At 49.3% G+C, this 17,131-nt stretch overlaps 1 protein-coding gene across 4 annotated transcripts in view; it reads left to right on the forward strand.

The window, feature by feature from the left end:
* PDLIM1 (PDZ and LIM domain 1) overlaps positions 1-12,360 on the forward strand; it is a 45,239-nt gene extending 32,879 nt beyond the window's left edge. Inside the window, exons 4-8 of one of the 4 annotated variants that reach the window (XM_074590514.1) lie at positions 556-617; positions 2,669-2,974; positions 6,779-6,927; positions 10,004-10,121; positions 11,806-12,360. In XM_074590514.1, the coding sequence (XP_074446615.1) occupies positions 556-617; positions 2,669-2,974; positions 6,779-6,927; positions 10,004-10,121; positions 11,806-11,992 (822 nt within the window). In that variant the 3' untranslated portion in view covers positions 11,993-12,360. Of the gene's footprint in view, positions 1-130; positions 322-555; positions 618-2,668; positions 2,975-6,778; positions 6,928-10,003; positions 10,122-11,805 lie in introns of all 4 variants that reach the window. The other 3 variants (XM_074590516.1, XM_074590517.1, XM_074590518.1) reach the window with 3 other exon arrangements.
* Positions 12,361-17,131: the final 4,771 nt, after the last annotated feature.

The following is a 17,131-nucleotide window of genomic DNA, read 5'->3' on the forward strand; positions in this document are numbered from 1 at the left end:
CATGTGTTCCTCAGCTGACTCCACATGCAAAGGCCACCATTGCAGTGGCTGCTCACGCCAGGCTGCCCAGTCACATCCCACCTGCACGCCTGAGCACCTCTCATTTTTGCCTTTGCTCCTTTGCATGCAGGAAATAAGGCACATAGGAAGTGCACACAACCGGAGCGCGGTGCCCTTCACTGCTGCCACAGCTTCTGCCCCCAGAGTGATCACTGCTCAGTACAACAGCCCAGCAGGCCTCTACTCCTCAGAGAACATCCAGACCTTCAACAATGCCGTGGAGTCAAAGACATCACCTGGGGCCCCAGAGCCTACCAAGCCGTAAGTACCTTCCTCACCTCTCCCTCCCTGCCCAGGCCCCCAGGGAAGGCTCCAGGAGACGTGAGCTCGCTGCGAGGGTACCTGTTTCTTAACTCAGAAAAGCTCTCTTTCAGGACAAGGGAAGGAGCAGAGGCGTGAGCGTGGCTGTGGTTCCCCGGGGCAGGGCTCGGAGGAGTGGGGAATGTTCCCTGAGCTGCAGAAATTAAATTAATGCTGTTGTGTTTCTTTGTTTAGCAGAGACCGACGCAGTTTCCACGTGCGTTCAGCATGACATACCAGCCCGCTGGTCTGAACAGGTGCCTGATAGCTTCTTATGAGCACTTTGTAAAGTTAGCGATTTGGGCTGGCATTGCGGGCAATACTGTGCAGGAAGGGTACCAGCTAGTGCAGGAAGCACAAACCCCTCCCCAGTTCCTAGCTGGCCTGGGATTCATAGACAGGCTCTGCCTATGTTTTGATCATTCTGTTTTTTATTATTGAACCTTGTTTTTCATGGGAGTTTTAAACAGTAGCTGAAACATTCATCCTTGTGTGAGCAATTTTATGTATAGGATTGGAAAGCGCTCCAACCTTAAACAGGCCTGTTGATTTTTGTGGTTGCATCTGTGCTTCACCAAAGACATTACTTTATCCCAGAAGTCCAAGATTCTTCTTTTTTCATTGGAAACAATAAACCAGGTTGGCTAACTGTGTTGGTCAAGTTGCTTAACTGCTCTTAAGTCTCTGTATAGCAGTACCAAACTGCCTGGAAGACTTTAGCCACTTTTACAACAAAAGCTGCAAGACCAATGCTTTAGGTGATACTCGACGAAATTCCTGACTTGTGAATGGGGAGACAAATGTAACTTCAGCCTCTGCTTTTGCAGGGCACAAACACCTGAGATTGTGGGTTAACACACAAGCCCGAAAACTTGCCCCTGACTGAAACCCGCTTCTCGCACTGGCAGCCCAGTCTGCAGCATGGGCCCTTCTAGGCAGAGTTACAGTGCTGCAGCTGGCAGACAGGTGACAGATACTTGTTCCTCATTTGCTTCTGGTAGACCTCAGCAGCCTCATTCAGGGGCTGAGCAAAGGCAGAGCAAGGACAAGGGAAATCTGACTTTGTGTTAATCTGATGGGACGATTTGGCAGTCAAATACCATCTCTGGTCTAGTCTGGAGTCCCCTTCCGGTGAGAGCACTCCCTGGAAGCCGGGTATATTTGGCTGAAAATTTGAGGATGATCCCTTTTTCTTGCAGGGATCAGCAAAGAGATGGGTTTCTTGTAGTGGTGTGGCTCACTGTGCTCCTCCTAGCAGGAAGATCCATTGCCAGCCCTGCAACCTGTGGGGTACATGGCATCTCTTTAATGTTTCCCTTGCTGAAACACAGCAAGTTGCAAAGGAATGCTGGGGGAGGCTGTGAATGAGACTGTCAGTGCTAATACATTTTTGTTTACAGAGTCATCAAAAGCAAATGAATCACTGGCTTCACCCTGCTATTAAAAACCCACAGTGGTCTCCCAGTACACAAGTGTAGGTTCTCCCTTCGCACAACCTTTTAGTTGCCTTTGATTTCCAGCCTGGCTGTTTTGATGAGTTATTTGTACATGGTAAACCTTGCTATGGGGTTACCTGACGTTTTTCTGCATCCCCATCCTGCACCCAACAGATACACAGCCTGTCTGAATGCGGCAGACTGATCCTGCCACTGCACGTGGTGACATGACAAGGGGACCCGGTCCACAGTCCATCCTTAGAGGGTGTGTGATGTAAATGTCTGTGGAACAGACAGAAACACCAGCAACCTTCTCTACTGGCTTTGTTGCACAAAGCAGGCAGGAGGGGGGGCAGGAGCCCCACTGCTGAGCATGTCTGTTTTAGGATTGGAGGTGCGATTGTCCCTCGGTGGGACACCCAGGCTAGCTTTGGGAAGAGCAGCAGTGAAGGTGGCATTCCATGGCTGGACAATGGGACTGTGACTGTGTGCTCAGGTAGATAGTTCATAGTGAAACCCCTGCTCCCATGTCTTCATTGCTGTTACAACCCCTGCATTCACTCATCAGTAGAGCGACTGCATTTTAGTTTTTGCGTGGACACACCTGGAGTGTGAGACCAGAGCCACAGCATTAGCCAAAAGCCTTTAATGTCAAGTCACATATTCAGTGGTGAGTCCCTCTGGCACAAGGAACAGACAGTATTCTGCAACTGCTTTTATCACTTGGTGGTTTTGGTTTAGCTCGTCATTAATTTATTCCTTCTTTCCTTTCTTCTTCCTCTGCATTTTTCCCTCAATTCCACAATGTAAAACCCAAATGAACCCCCAAACAAACTCAACTCAAACTGCCCGTGTGAACACATGTCCCGTAGCCGCCCATCGCCGGCAAGCCCGATGCAGGCTCCCATCGCCTCCGTCTATAACCCCCTGCAGACGCAGACCTCCGAGCTGCCGCAGCGGAGGCACAGCACCTCCTCCGTCCCCAGCCAAGTCCGAGTGGGGCCGGAGCAGCTGAAGCACGCAGCCCAGGTCTGCCCCAAGAGCCCCGTGGAAGTGGAGGTGCCAGGACTCAAAGTGCTGCACGTGCAGTTCAATTCTCCCCTGCAGCTCTATTCGCAGAGCAACATCATGGATTCCCTGCAGGGACAGATCTCTTCCATTAGCCCCGATTTCCCCAGGTAACCTGCCCACTGCCTCTGTGACCGGCTCGGTGCATCCGTTCATCCGCATCTCGGTGTCTACAAGTGCCTCGTCCCTGTCTGTGGCTCTCGGCGTTGGCCGGTCACAAGGAAACAGCATTTACATTTCACTTTTCCGACATTAGTGCATGACTCTTCACAGGAGCTTTCTCTGCATTGTGTCTGTGTCCAATGCCCCAGGAAGCATCAAAACGTGATTGCAGCCTGTCAATGTGTCCGTTGCCCTCTGCGCACCTACGCAGCAGTGCCTTCACACCAGCTGGTGGCTTTCCTGGAGGAGCCACCTGCAGCAGGTGGATTTGCTGGGGGCAGGAGAGTGCTTTTTCCTGAAAGCTGGTGTTTCTCCCACACTGAATCAACTGTTGTGGTTTGCGACTGGAAGGTGCTGCTGCACGTGTCCTTGTGCTTTTCTTTCGCTGGTTGCAGGCTGGGCCATGGGTGTGCGCTGGGCGTGTTTCATTTCAGGCTGAAGCAGGTCCCCATGGGTCTCCAACTTTGTCTGATAACATGAGTTTGGAGCAGCCTGGGCAGGCACAAAGCACATGGAGGACCCAGTCCATGTTCCCACCCCTGCCCACTTGTCTGCACAGTTTGCTGCTCCTGGGGCTGCCTCTTTGCCCGTAGGAGCGGAGGATGCTTGACATGCTCTGAGGTCTGCAGGACCTGCAGAGAGCCTCAGCATCACAAGACCTGGCTGCCTTTGGTGTTTGCTTTGTGGCAGTTGGGAACCAGCTGGCCCGTGCCTCTAAATGACAGCCCATAGGGTTTTACAGGGAAAACTTAAGTACGAGATGGGAGAAGCAGTAAGCACGTTTAGCCATCCCAAAGGAGGGCTCCAATCAAGGCTGAATTGTTTCAGAAGACGTGAACCTTCAGCAGAGTTACCCTGCTATGTGACCAAGCAGCTTGCAGGTGTATGACCTGTGGTCCAGGGAGGCGGTCAGGGCCATGTCCTCGGTGGGACAGAGCAAAAGGGCACAGCCAGATCTCATAGCTCCTCGGCTGCTCACAGTCCCCTCACCCGTGGACTCACATAGCCAAGCTTTGCCATATGCCAGCAGCCAAGTGGTAATTGGAGGCTGTGGATTTACTCCTGCCTCATTACTCAGTCTAGTTACTTGCTGTATGTCCCTGCTCTGGCTTGTAGTCGATACCATGCACGCCAGGAGCGGTCACCTCTGCTGTCTGGCTGTGCCAGTCCAGACAGCTGATAACACTCACAAAGATGCCCCGGTATCAGCAATTGTTTCATTGCAAAAGCGAGTGCTCCAAGAACTGGGCCTTCCTCTAGCCCAGCTTTGAGATCCTTGTAAGCTTTACAAAATGTGCTAGCATAAAATAGTAAAATTATATTAGTAAAGACTAAGCTGTGCTTTTCTGTAGGCACTGTGCAAGGCTGTGTCTTTCTGGGTTTTATTACCATCTTCGTGACAGTTTTCAAAGCTCAATTTTACTCAGCATTGCAAGTTGCCCGTGGTAGAGGCAGTGAAATCCAGTAATGGTTGTATGAGTCTGAAATCCAGTAAAGGTTGTTGGAGTTGTCCCCTACAAAATTTCTGTGTCGGGGAACTCCTGTGCAGGGAAAAGGATACCGGTTGCTGGTGATTGCTGCAGATAAAGTACCTGTGTAACAGGAGTGCCATAAATCAGCCAGCATACAGAGACTTGCTATCCTGCAGGCACGATTCCTGTGCCTGTGACCTTGCCTGTTCAAGAGATGCATGTGCTTTTTGGTGTTTTGTTTTTTCTTTAAGCAGCATACCCTTCTGCCCTGACAAGTTGAGGTATTTCACTCTACTGCTACAAATTCTAGGATTTGTGGGGGTTTTTTTATAGTCTTTCGGAAGTCTTGTATATGCAAGTATATCTATAGGGTGCGTACCTGGGAGAGCTGATCTGTATGTTTTGCGCACTGTCACAATGCATGGTTGAAATGTGGTGGCTTTGTTTGACTCCAGCGCTCCTTAAGATGATCTAGCCTTGGCGTTTTGAATGCATGTTAGTGAAACAGTATGCAAACTGCCACGACAGGCTTCTTGCCTAATGTTTTTATGGGTGGATAGAGGGGTGGGAGTGTGTGAGTTTACATGAGATGAATGTAATGTGAAGCATGGATTCATTTGGGAAAACCTAGGACATTTTCTGTGTAACGGAAGCCACATCATTATTTTCTTTCGGGTGAGAGGCTTCAGTAAATGAGATTCAGACTTCAAGGGTTCAGCTGCTTGCAAGTCTAATGTGCTTCCTGCTCCACTAAAAATTACTAAAGATGGAAACATTTTATGAAATTCTTTTTATGGAAATAGCATTTTATAACACGTGCAATGATTTTACCTCTGATGCTTGAAGAGTTTATTATGTAGAGTAACTCCCAGATGACCCAATTGCACATTGGCACGGAAAGTATGCAGTTGCCTCCTCAAGAAGAAGATTTCCCTCTGCAATTTAGTCTGAACTTCAGGATGTTTATGTACTTTTCGGGCAATCACAGGGTACAGGGCCGGTGAAACCTAATAGACCATTTACATTTATAAGGCTGCATTATGTAATTGAGCTGTCAGAGGAGACTTGCCAGTCATCTAATTTTTCCAGAGATGTTTTCTTCCAGCCACAGAATACAAGGCAGGCAGGAACCCCCTGTGTCATTTAGTCCATCTCCTAGCCCAGCACCTGGTCGATTTAAACCATTGATTTGAATCATTCCCAGCAGGTATTTGACCAGACTCTTTTTAAATCCTTTAGTATGGAGGTTGCTCACCTGTCCACGGCCATCTCCTCTGGTATTTTGCTGTCTGTCTGTTGGAAAGCTTTTCCCAATGGATAGTCTAAATCCTGCAGTTTTAACTCTGTAGTTTATCCTGGATAAACTGGATGTGGAGAACATCCTAGGTGTTGCCTCCAGCCTCTTTTGTTCTTTATTTTCATAAAGACCATTCCGGTGGCACAATGACCACCCTTTCATCCACCCTGTGCTGTGAAAAGCTGCCCCTGAAGCACCTGGGGTTCTAGTCTGAGGGTGCAAGTTGCTCGTGACATGAGTGGCAGCAGCAGCGCCTCGGGAGGCAGCTGAAAGGAGGGCTTAGTCTTAGCAGGCAGAAATCCCCTCGGCCCTTGACCTGCTCGTTAACCTTAGTGAAATGTTGTAAGTGGGCTGTGGCTCAGAGTCTCCACCTAGAAAATGGAAATAATAACACTCACTTGAAAACCAAATTAAATTATCGGCAATCAGAGGATCTTTTAGTTAGATCCTACAGCTGTTGCTTTGTGAAGGTGGTCTTTAGGACCAGTTCAAAGTGCACTTGCAAAGATTTCTTTTTAATGGAATAAACTTTACTTAATTTGAGATTCACAGAGGTGGAGCAGTTGATGGTAGTTTATGCATGCAAGGAACATGCATGGATGGCACAGCTACCACGTGGGATTCCCATCCCAGCACATGAGTTACTTTCGTATTAACACAGCAGTGATTTCCTGGGGAGAAAGTTTTAGTTTCTGGCGTATAGAGTGATTGTGAAGCAGGGGGGACACTTGGGGACTGGCTGGAGGCCGTCGGCGAGAACCCGTTGACAGTGGCGTAGGCAGATAGCCCAGCGTGCTGATCCCACCCGGGCTGCAGCTGTCTTGTGCGAGCACATCCAGCACCTCCATGTTTTATGGCGTCCTGTTGTTTGTTTGTTTTGCACGTTCATTCTTCATTCATACAGTGCACTGTGAAAACTTTGCTAGAGGGACTGGCTTTAGTTTTCAGCCATTTAACAAGCGTGTTCTCTGTTCCTTCCTCAGTCTAGATCAGCATAACCAGCCCCCAGGCGGCATCGTCATAGACAGAGAATCTGAGGTTTACAAGATGCTCCAGGAGAATCAAGAGTCAAATGAGCCGCCCAGACAATCTGCTTCCTTCCTCGTGTTGCAAGAGATTTTGGAGTCAGAAGGTAAGCACTCACTGCACACCTAATCTGAGTGTGCTTTTCCCTTTTGCCATTCCTTGGGCTTTATATGGTGTTTAACATCTAAAACTTTATTTTCCATCCTTGGCTGGTAATTGTTCAAGGTAGTGTGTGTATATGGTTTCTACAGAAACAGACCGTTTCACTAACTTTACTTCTAAATTTCCTCTCCTCAATTAGTTTCAGTCTCTGTGGGCCCATATCATTGCTTACTCATTGAGTGCTCAAGAAATAAACCCCTACAATATTTAGTTATCAAGAAGGAATTTCAAAAGTTGCAAAAACTCTTCTTTACTTTCTAAAGTTTTGCCCCTTTAAGATAACATTCAGTGATTAAAGACTATATCTTGGATTCAAGACTTTGAATGGTACCACAGGATAGGGCTCTTCAATGAGTCCTAAAGCTTCGGATCTTCATCCCTCTACAGAAGAAAAAGGATCCACTTCTGCAGCTGAATGTAAAAATATGGAAGCTGGGTTTCAGCGAGCAGTTCATAGCTTTTAATCTCTGAAACTTCACTCCGCTTGGCGTTCTTGATCTGACATCTGGACTTGTGCAGTTCAGGGATATAGACTTTAAGATAAAAAAGCCAATTAACTTAGGTGGGAGCCAAATCGTATTCTCTTTTCCTCTTGAATAAAATAAAATAAACAAATAAATAGGAAAAGAATTCCAAGAATGACTTTTCCTTAGGCCAGTTGAGACTTTGTCTTTTGCATTTCTAGCTTGGCAGTGGTACATTCAATTTCATCCAACAAAAGCCTGATGCTGAGATATTTGCCTCAATGGAAAACAGATCAGCCAAGTACTGGTAGGTCTGAGGGATCTGTCAGGAAAGAGCAAAATGAAGGAAATAAGGAAACAATAGTAAGAAAGAAACCAGGATCTTGGAGTCTTTAGTAGGTTGTTAAAATACCTACCTGAAAGCATCTTTTAAATATTGAGTGTTTGCAACTTGCCCTTCAGGGTTCAGCTCCTGCATGGAAGGGACTGGAGTAGCCGGGACTTCTCACACATCCAAGGTCCTCCCCTGTGCTTAGTAGTGCTGAAGAAGATAAGAAGCAAAAGCCTCTCTATTTTATCTTTCTTTGAAGATTTGCAGCATTTTTGGGATTCTCTGGCACAAGGTTTGCCTGCCCGATCACAGGCCAGGATAGGCTTTGGCATTGCTCCACCATGAGCTGATAATCACCCATGCGGAGCAGGGCCGGGAGGTTACGCAGCCCCAAAGGAATGTCTGTCCCCGAGGAGACAGTGCCCCTGCCTGCCGTGCCATGCTGCTCGGCCAGGCTCAAACACCGCTGCTGCTGAGTCAGATCATGTCCGTGGTGATAAATAGCACATTGGTTGGGTGCTTCTCCCAGCCTGCCTTCAGGCGATGGATTGTGAGTTGCAGCAGGGAGCCTAGCTATCTCCCCAGCTGGGACGCGTCCCTCGGGGCATCGCTGACTGTATCGGCTGTGCTGACTTACACCAGCTGAGAGCCTGGCCCTGGACACGGAGTCTGGACACTGGCGTGTGGAAGCACCACGGCTGGTCTTTGTTTAGACCTGACCCTGCACTCGTAGGTGGAGGGTGTTTCAGAGGGCAGAACAAGTTATGTTTCCTGTGAATATTTGATTAAGCTGATTCCTTCAGAGAGATTTAAAAACATGCTGTCAATGTTGTTGTTAGGAGCAAAGTGCTGTTTGAGGCAGAGGGAGTGAGCAGAGGTGATAGGGAAGCGCCTGAAAATGCAGTTGCTGCTGCTTCCTTCCTAGCAAGGGTCACTTGCAGTAACTGGCAGAGGCCAGGTGCTTCCTGCTGTGTTTGGAGGGTGCATGGGCTGCAGCCCCCAGTAGGGAACTTGCACCTCTGGACCAGCATCTCTGCACAGAGCTGGGTACAAACCCCTGAGCTGAAATCTGCCCCAGAGGCAAAACAGCACAAAGTCACCTGCCCCAGGGCTGAGCAGTGGTGACAGGGAGGTGCAATGGGCAGTTCCCCGCTTTTTCCTTCAGCTCTTTGGTCAGTGATGCTGCCCTGGGCTGTGACGTGTCCCTGACATTGCTGGTCACCAGGGTGTGTCTTTCAAGGGGTTTTTCTCCCGTTACACCAGGAACAACCATTGCAGTGTGCTCTTGGCCTGACACTAGTCAGAAGGGTTTTATCAGTGTCCCTCCCAGTCTGAGGTCCCCATTGACCCCCTCTGCTTCTGGTGAAACACCGTGGGAGTCTCTGCAGCCCTCCCTCCCCTGTTGCCTGGAGTTGAACCTCTCACAAAAGTCATATAGAAAAGACTCGTCACATCAATGGAGTAATTTTGTAAGAGGCTCCTTTTTCACTGCAGATATTTAAATGCTTGCCTCGTATCCCGCATCTAGGATCCACTGCTGTTGTAGGCATCCAGGTCAGCAGGTGTCTCCTGTGAAGGACCTGCAGGACATCCCTGCCCCAGAGAAGTTACACTAGGGAGAAATCTGGAGCATGCTATGCAGCAGCAGAGTGCAAGGTTATCCCCCAATGTCCCAGAGCCCTGCAAGAACAAAGCATTGGTTAACCAAACCTTCCAGGAATCTTGGGGGAGCCAGCCCAAGATTCTGGACAGCAGACAGCAGACTGGAAAAGGGACTTTGACAGTCATCTCTAGTCTGCCAGGAGACCCACCTCCTCTTTCTGAGACCAGATCTGGCAATGAGCTTGACCCTGCGTGTGTGATCAGGACATGGCAGGCAGACTCTGGTGCTGCCAAGGCTGGGGCTGGGGCTTCGCTTTGCTTTGTGCGTCTGTGCATGCAAGACACATCAGCTGAAATCTATGGCCTTTTAAGATGAGAAGAGACTTTCATCTGACTGCCCACAATCTCAGGCCCTCAAATTTCCAAGGCTGGGTTCAGCTGTGTGCCTTCTCTCCCTCCTTCCCACACACCCCTAAATCCCTGCCCACTTTCCGTGCATGAATCCCTGCCTCAGAGCTGGGGTTAAAGAACATCACCCCTCCCTAGCAGAGCATCTGCTTGGGAGGAAAAGCCGAGAGCCACGCATCTCACATGCTCTGAAGCACTCTCCTTCCACCCCCCAGGAGACCCTACCAAACCATCGGGATTTAGGAGCGTCAAAGCCCCCACCACAAAGGTGGCCTCATCGATTGGGAATGCCCAGAAGCTGCCCATGTGCGAGAAGTGTGGATCTGGTATTGTGTAAGTAAGCCCGTCCCTGGGGTTGCAGGCCATGGATGAGTATCCCGTGCCTGCCTGAGGTGCTGAGGCGCTGCACCCAAAACCCTTCACTTACCCACATCCAGTGCATCCAGGAGCTGTCTCAGGGCACGTTTATTCTCACCAGCTTTGATAGCGCTAATGTTGCAGTTCCCCTCCATGAGGCAGGAGTTGCATTTCCCTCTACAAATCGGTATCAATGGAAACAAAATTTAAGTCCTTATGAGACAAACCTTGAGACAGTTGTTGCCACAGTGTTTTGTTTCCTACCTGTACCCAGAAACCAAATAACCTTTCCATTCAGGGCCTGCGTATTTGATGCTTTTCATGTCTTGGTGCTCCTAGCCTTGGAGTGGGGACCTGCCCTGCTGGTCAGAAGCAATGTGGACAGGAAGAGCTGTGTTCTGCCCCCAGCTCTGCTGTAGGACCACACACTTCCACTGTGTCTATGCAGATATAATTTTTGTTATCTTTATGTGTGTATGTCCGACTTCCAGCACAGCAGGGGCACGGGTTCAATACAGAGCTGTTGACCATAAGCGTGACGGCACAGGCACCCAACCCCTATATTTGATTCACCATTCCGTTTCTTGACCACAGAGTCTTCTGCCCTTATTTTCTCCTTAGTGTTCATTTCTTTACAACCCCCTTAGCTTAACAGTTGGCTCCAGAGCCCGTCTGCATTATCATGCAAGAATTCAGATTTCGCTCATGCTGCCCGCCACAAGCTATCAGATTGTTGCTGACACTACACTGTCATTGGCATGTCACTGTCCTGGCGTGCTTGGAGCACTAAGGCCCAGCAGAGTCATTACAGAGGCAATCCATACCCCGTAAAATATGAATCAGAGACAAACCCTACAATTATTCTACCAGCTGGGTAGATCTGGAGAGAAAGCATAAGGCTATGAATAGCACTAAAAACTAATGCGTTACAGAAAATATAGATGGCTGCTGGAACAAAATGATACGCCTGGCAAATTGTTTTGTTGCTACTGGTGGTAGTTAACGAGTTGCTATGTAGTTTTCCTCATGATCTGCTGGGTTAAGCTGTGAAATTTTCCAGTAAGAGCTGGCCCACATTCGGCTGGATCCATTCACTGCAGCTCCCGAGCAGCAGCATCTGAGATCAGAACCAGGATCTGGTCTCTGTGCCTCTCCCACACGTACCTGGCATGTCAGGCGCTAGCAAAAGGGCAGTGGCTGTGCAGCCTGCATCCCCCTCCCTTGGTGGCAGGCAGTCATTTCTGGATTTGTTCTGCAATCGGGTTGGTTTGGATCTGGGTTTTGCTCCCCCAGATGGCGGAGGTGATGCTGGCCATTTGAAAGCTGTTGTGCTGTCTCCAGCCGTCAGCTAAAGATGCCATCACGGTGATTTTTGCCACCACAAGTGACAGGCCTGTCCCTGTGAAACTCAGGCAGGCCAGTGCTAGGGAACACTTTCCAGAGGAGGGTGTGGTGCCTCCCACGCCAGCACAATTTGGGCTCTAAAGTGCTGTTAACATCTGCCTGACCAGAGATAGAGCCTATACTTTGACTTCTCAGGAGCAGGAGAAAATTGTCCACCTTCGGCAGTGGTGTGGGTCTGGGCTGGGTGGGAGGTGGCTGGGGAGGAGGGAGGCAGTGGTGGGCACCTGGTGCTGAGGGGTGCCGGTTCCTTCCCCAGAGGGGTGTTTGTGAAGATCCGGGACAAGCAGCGTCACCCCGAGTGCTATGTGTGCAGTGACTGCGGCACCAACCTCAAGCAAAAAGGACACTTCTTCGTGGAAGACCAAATCTACTGTGAGAAGCACGCGCGGGAGCGGGTGGTCCCCCCAGAGGGCTACGAGGTGGTCACTGTCTTCCCAAAGTAAACCGCGCTGCTCACAAAACCAGTGTGGATGGTTTCTCCTCTGCTGCTTTTCCTTGGAAAGCATTGTCCCTGCCCCCCCGCTGAATCTTGTTTGCAATAAGGAATGCTAGGCATGGCTTTGGGTTTCCCTGCCATTATTAATCCTCCATCTGTTCACATGAGATGTCACTAATTGTTCAACATTCTTTTCGTCTCCTCTTTCACTGTTTGGTGTTGGTTTTTTTTTTTTAACACACAGAGTTGTTATTTTTTTCCTCCTTTGTGCTCAATCGCACAGGAAAATCAGAGGCCAAAGTCAGATTATGACTCTTCTGTCTCCCAGTTATTTGCCTTCTGTTTGCATTCAATAAACAGGGTGAATCCACAAGGCATCTGTGTCTGCTTTCTCCTGGTATCCCTCTGCACTGGACCGGGGTTCCCAGGGCAGCAGAAGAGGTGCCCAGTGCACGGCTGCGTTTATGCTGGAGAACAGCGGGAGGGAATTACAAAGTTGAGTCATCCTGGCCTCGCAGACTGCCCAGCTGCTGTTAGCAGCTGCCTGCTGGCACCCAAGGGCCAGGTGGGCACGGCCAAGCCATAGACCATAGCTGGCACTGGTGGCCTGTCCCTGATGCACGGCAGCCAAGAGCTGCCTCCCGTGTCCAGCGCTGCTGCATGATGATGGGACTGGGCACTTCAGTGCTTCCCGTTACATCCCCCAGGTGCCACTCCCGTCCCCACATTCACAAACAGCTCTACGAAAAAGCATCCACTTGATGCTTGCTGGAAACCAGGGAGTCCTGGAGCAAAGAGGTGAAGGTTTGTGTGGCCATAGTCCTTGTCCCTTCTGTCCCTGTCCATTCCATGCCGGCTCCTCTCCCCCTGGCACCACAGGCTCGGGGCTGGGTGCAGGCTGGTGAGGGCGGGTCTCGCCACCACGAACCCCCTTGTCCAACCCAGGGCAGACCCCAGGGCCACGGTTGTTTCTGTCTGCAGACAGTTGGGACAGTCCCCTGTGCGAGGCCTTATGTGGCTGCCAGAGGCATGGCCCTGCTCCCGGTGCCACCAGACACGCACAGCTGCTGGAGGGCACCTTTGGGGCTGATGTGGGGAGGGGGACACGTGCCCCATGGGCACGAGGAGGAGGGGCCAGTGGTGCTGGAGCAGCAGCGGTCTGCAGTGAAGTTATTTCTCTGCTTATCCCTCCGAATGAGATGCTGGCTGTTCTTTTGGTATAAAAATAAATGGTTTCTAAGACGTAGTGTCATCTTTGCTTTAAAACAAATTGCTGGAGGTTGAAAACAGCAGGGTTTATAGCTGCGTACAGGACCTCGCTGGCAGGCACAGGGCACCTCCACCCAGCTTGCTCCTGCAACAGCTACAGCCAGATTGATGTGCCTGTCCTGCAGACCTGCCCATCTTCAGCAATGCTTTACTGCTGTGCCCTCTTGTTTCCTCGCCTTCACCGTGAATCACACCACAGGACAGCTGCCTTGCAAAAAAAAAAAAAAAAAAAAACCAAACAACAAACCCCAAACCAAAACAAAAGACAACCTAAACCCCAGTCCTCATCTGCGGTAAAGCTGACCTGTCACTAAGATTATAAGCCTCCCCCTGTCCAGATCAACTGTACAGCCTTTTGTACAGCTGGGGAGGGTTCTTAGCTGATTCTCCAACCCAGCTAAATTTAGTTCATCCCCTCAGGCTCCTTCTATGGGCAGTGGCAAGCAAGCAAGGATGGCATAGCTCAACCTGCTAACTCCTCTCCGGCTTGTCCCTAGAAAAAGCCTGGCTTCTCCATGATGCCAGCACATGCCTGTACAACTCCAGATACCAACACAAGCAGCTTTATTTTTCAAGGTGACGGTGGGGATTTTTGGCCTGCTGGGGCAAGATCTCCCCTCACTGCTGCTAATGGGGGTTAACTCTCTTCCCTCCACAGCACACTTCCCCGGGGAAAGGCTGTCCGTGCTGCAGCACGGGCCCATGCGGGCAGACTGGAGCAGACAAAAAGCCAGCGCAGAAGAGAGCACAGACCCGAAGGACTAAACATGTAAGGCGGAGATGGCTCTGGCTGCACCCCAGATCAGTGCTCAGGCACTGCACCGCACACTCCTTGCTGCCCACTTCCTTGGCTCCTGGCCGCTGCTTGCTTCGCAGGAAGAAAATGCTGTCCCCTGGGGCTATCTGGTGCAGTGCAGCCCCATGCCAACACATGGGCTGAGCCCTCCAGTCACCAAATGTTATGCTGTACAAATATTTGTCAGCAAAACGCGGCTGATTCCGGATAACCTCACGAGTTTGCTCCAAGTGAGGACGGAAGAGCCTGAACCATGCCTGGCGTTAGCCCTGCCCTCCCCACCCCAGCCCCACGCTGCGAACAGAGGACAAGCCCAGCTTTGTCCATCACCCCATGCTTTATCGCCCTGGCCGGGCTCCTGCGGCAAAGGCTGGCAGCACTGCTGGGAAAACACTGATTGTGCAGGGCTTGACGCAGGAGTCGGGAACTACAAAAGGTTTGTGGGGTGGCTCTGGAGGTGGGGGTTCCTAGTGCAGATACCAGTGTTGATCCAATTTATTACTATGGGAATAGGCAAGCCAAGGCAATTCACATTCATTTCTCGAGGATGACTTCGATAGCTCTCTGCTGTAGCTTGCTAAAAAAAAAAAAAAAAGTAATTTATTCATTTTTTTATGATGCAGGACAAAATATTTGGCAAGTGCAGTGTTGACTGCAGTCTGACTTTCCCAATTCCTCTGAAGTTTACAAGTTGGGATCTGGAGGTTGTCAACAATAACAAAATAGGTTAAATCAGGTCATGTCTGCAACCACACTGAGCCACCTGCTCCAGAAGTTAACAATAATGTAAGATAATACATAAAAGGTTCCCATGTGAAGTGTCAGGCAGTTCGTAAGTGAGCTAGCATCCTGCCAAAGAGGGACTGTCTCACATAGGTGCTCAGCAGAGCACAAAGCACAATCTGTCCTTTTTAACACGGCTTACTTGGGTTTCTGGTTGTGGCTTCTCCCTGCCACCGCCACATCTCCCACTTCTTGTGCAGCAGATGACAGCTGGGCGCTGCGGGAGCCCCCTCCACATAGCACAGGGTGGAAAGCCACGAGCACAGTATGAGCCATGGGCCATGGCAGGCTGGAGAACAGGGCATGCGTAGGACAGAGCAGCACATCTTCCTTCTGTGCTGAGAACACAAATCACTATTCTTTAAAACTGTTTATGCAGTTAAAAAGACCCCACTGCTGGCAGTGACTCGACAGAGATGGCCCTCAGGAGATAAAGCAGATAGATAGAAAAGGGTTAAAAAAACCCAACAAATCAAAACAAAAACACAAATGAACTAACAGCATCATCAACACAGACTTCTCATTGTCTCCTCTTCACACCCCACACCATCACCACCAGCCTCCCCCCAGCAAAGCTGCCAGTTGCTCCAGCTTGCACATTTGTGCTTCATTTGCTAATGGCAACCCTGTGAGCCCAGACTGTTGTCAACATGGGGTCTTGGCAGCCCAAACATCATCTTTGCTGGAGGTAAGTAAAAATACCTGAATGATGGTATCTGCAGAGTGCATTCCAGTGCTGGTGAAGTGCCATTAAATAGATTCCAACACACAAGATAAGTTTACCACACGTTTTCTTGTCATCACCTGTAAAAACTATCAGCAGCCTCTCCCCAGCCTTCTCTGGCTGAGACTATGAGCTGCTTACCAGATTTAGGAAAAAAAAAACAACCAAGCAAAAACCAAAACCTGTGAAGACACACAGTAGCAACACACAAGCAAGCTGAGACCCCATTGCTCTGTCCATGCACTTGGCCTCAACAACTCGAATAACCACACACCCCCAACAAAAGGAACACCAGCCGAGTATATCTGGGTGCAGCATGGGACGATGAACACTGCTTCCAAGTCACCAGGACAAATCTATGCTTTAAGAATTTGTCCTCTACCCACTGAAATTATTTTGCTCTAAAGGACAATATCAAGGGGACGTTATTGCACCCAGAACAATTTGTTAGCCCCAGCCATGCCCCCACCCCAAGCATTCTCATTGTCATTCCTGCATTTACTTGTGCATCTCCCCCATCTGTAGAAAAGCAGGCTGCTGCTTTCTGAAACACCAGCACCCCTCGCAGCATGGCCCAGGCATCGCCTGTAGGCATTAAGCGCACAAATGCTGGACTGCCCCTGCATAGCTTAGGTGGTTAGCAAGTGGGAACATTATACTCTTAACTGCAGGAGTACAAAACGCGAGGTCATGCCATGTGCTCGCTTTGATCAGCAACATTCACAGTACTTTGGGAGCCAAAAAAAGGGGGATGGAGAGATGGACTTCTCTACAGCAGCAAGCAAAAAGTGAGCATTGCTTTTGCTTTTTGAAGGTTGGCTAGAAAAGCAGCCACAGCTCTGCAAAGACCCTCTCTAAATAACACATCAAGCTCCACACATCGCTTAACAGTGACTACTCATTTCACCAATGGTACCATTAGCATTAATCTAGTTTATGCAATTTTAGGAAGGCAGCAATTATTATTGAATCCTAGCTGTGCTGGCTATGGGGTAGAAACTCCTGTTCATTTTTATTTTCCACCATATTGCCCTCCAGTGACAATCGGGTAGCTGTGCAGGTGGAGCAGGGTAAATCAGTCTTCGTAAGTTAGGTAAGCCTGTGTGGAAGCAGTTATGTCAGTTATTATTAAAACTTTTACAATTACTCCATTTAGATACATCATACACTCTTAAATTTGTATAGGTCTTCACTAGCATAGAACAATGCCTAAAGGAGACTAGCAGGGTAGCTCAGCAAATGTAAGTAACATGGAGACAGCACATGTTGGACTTTGCATTATTCAGGCTAATAAGTAACTGAGCAGAAAACTTCAAAACTTGTGTCTTCAGCAATTAGAAGCAAGACAGGGCTTTCAACAGGCAAAGGTCAAAGCCAGCCCACTCATTAACAGATTTATTTGTTCCCTTATAGAGGGTAAGGATAAACATCTCTCACCAATATAAAATAACCTTCTCTAAATCAGGCTAACAGATTACTCTCTATGGAGAGTAAAATGATCATAAACTGACTGGAAACAAGTTTCCAAAGTCTGATAGATTAGGTAGTATTTTATTTTATTCCATGTTACCTAT

Source organism: Larus michahellis, chromosome 6, assembly GCF_964199755.1.
Source record: "Larus michahellis chromosome 6, bLarMic1.1, whole genome shotgun sequence".
Taxonomy (NCBI): Eukaryota; Metazoa; Chordata; class Aves; order Charadriiformes; family Laridae; genus Larus; species Larus michahellis.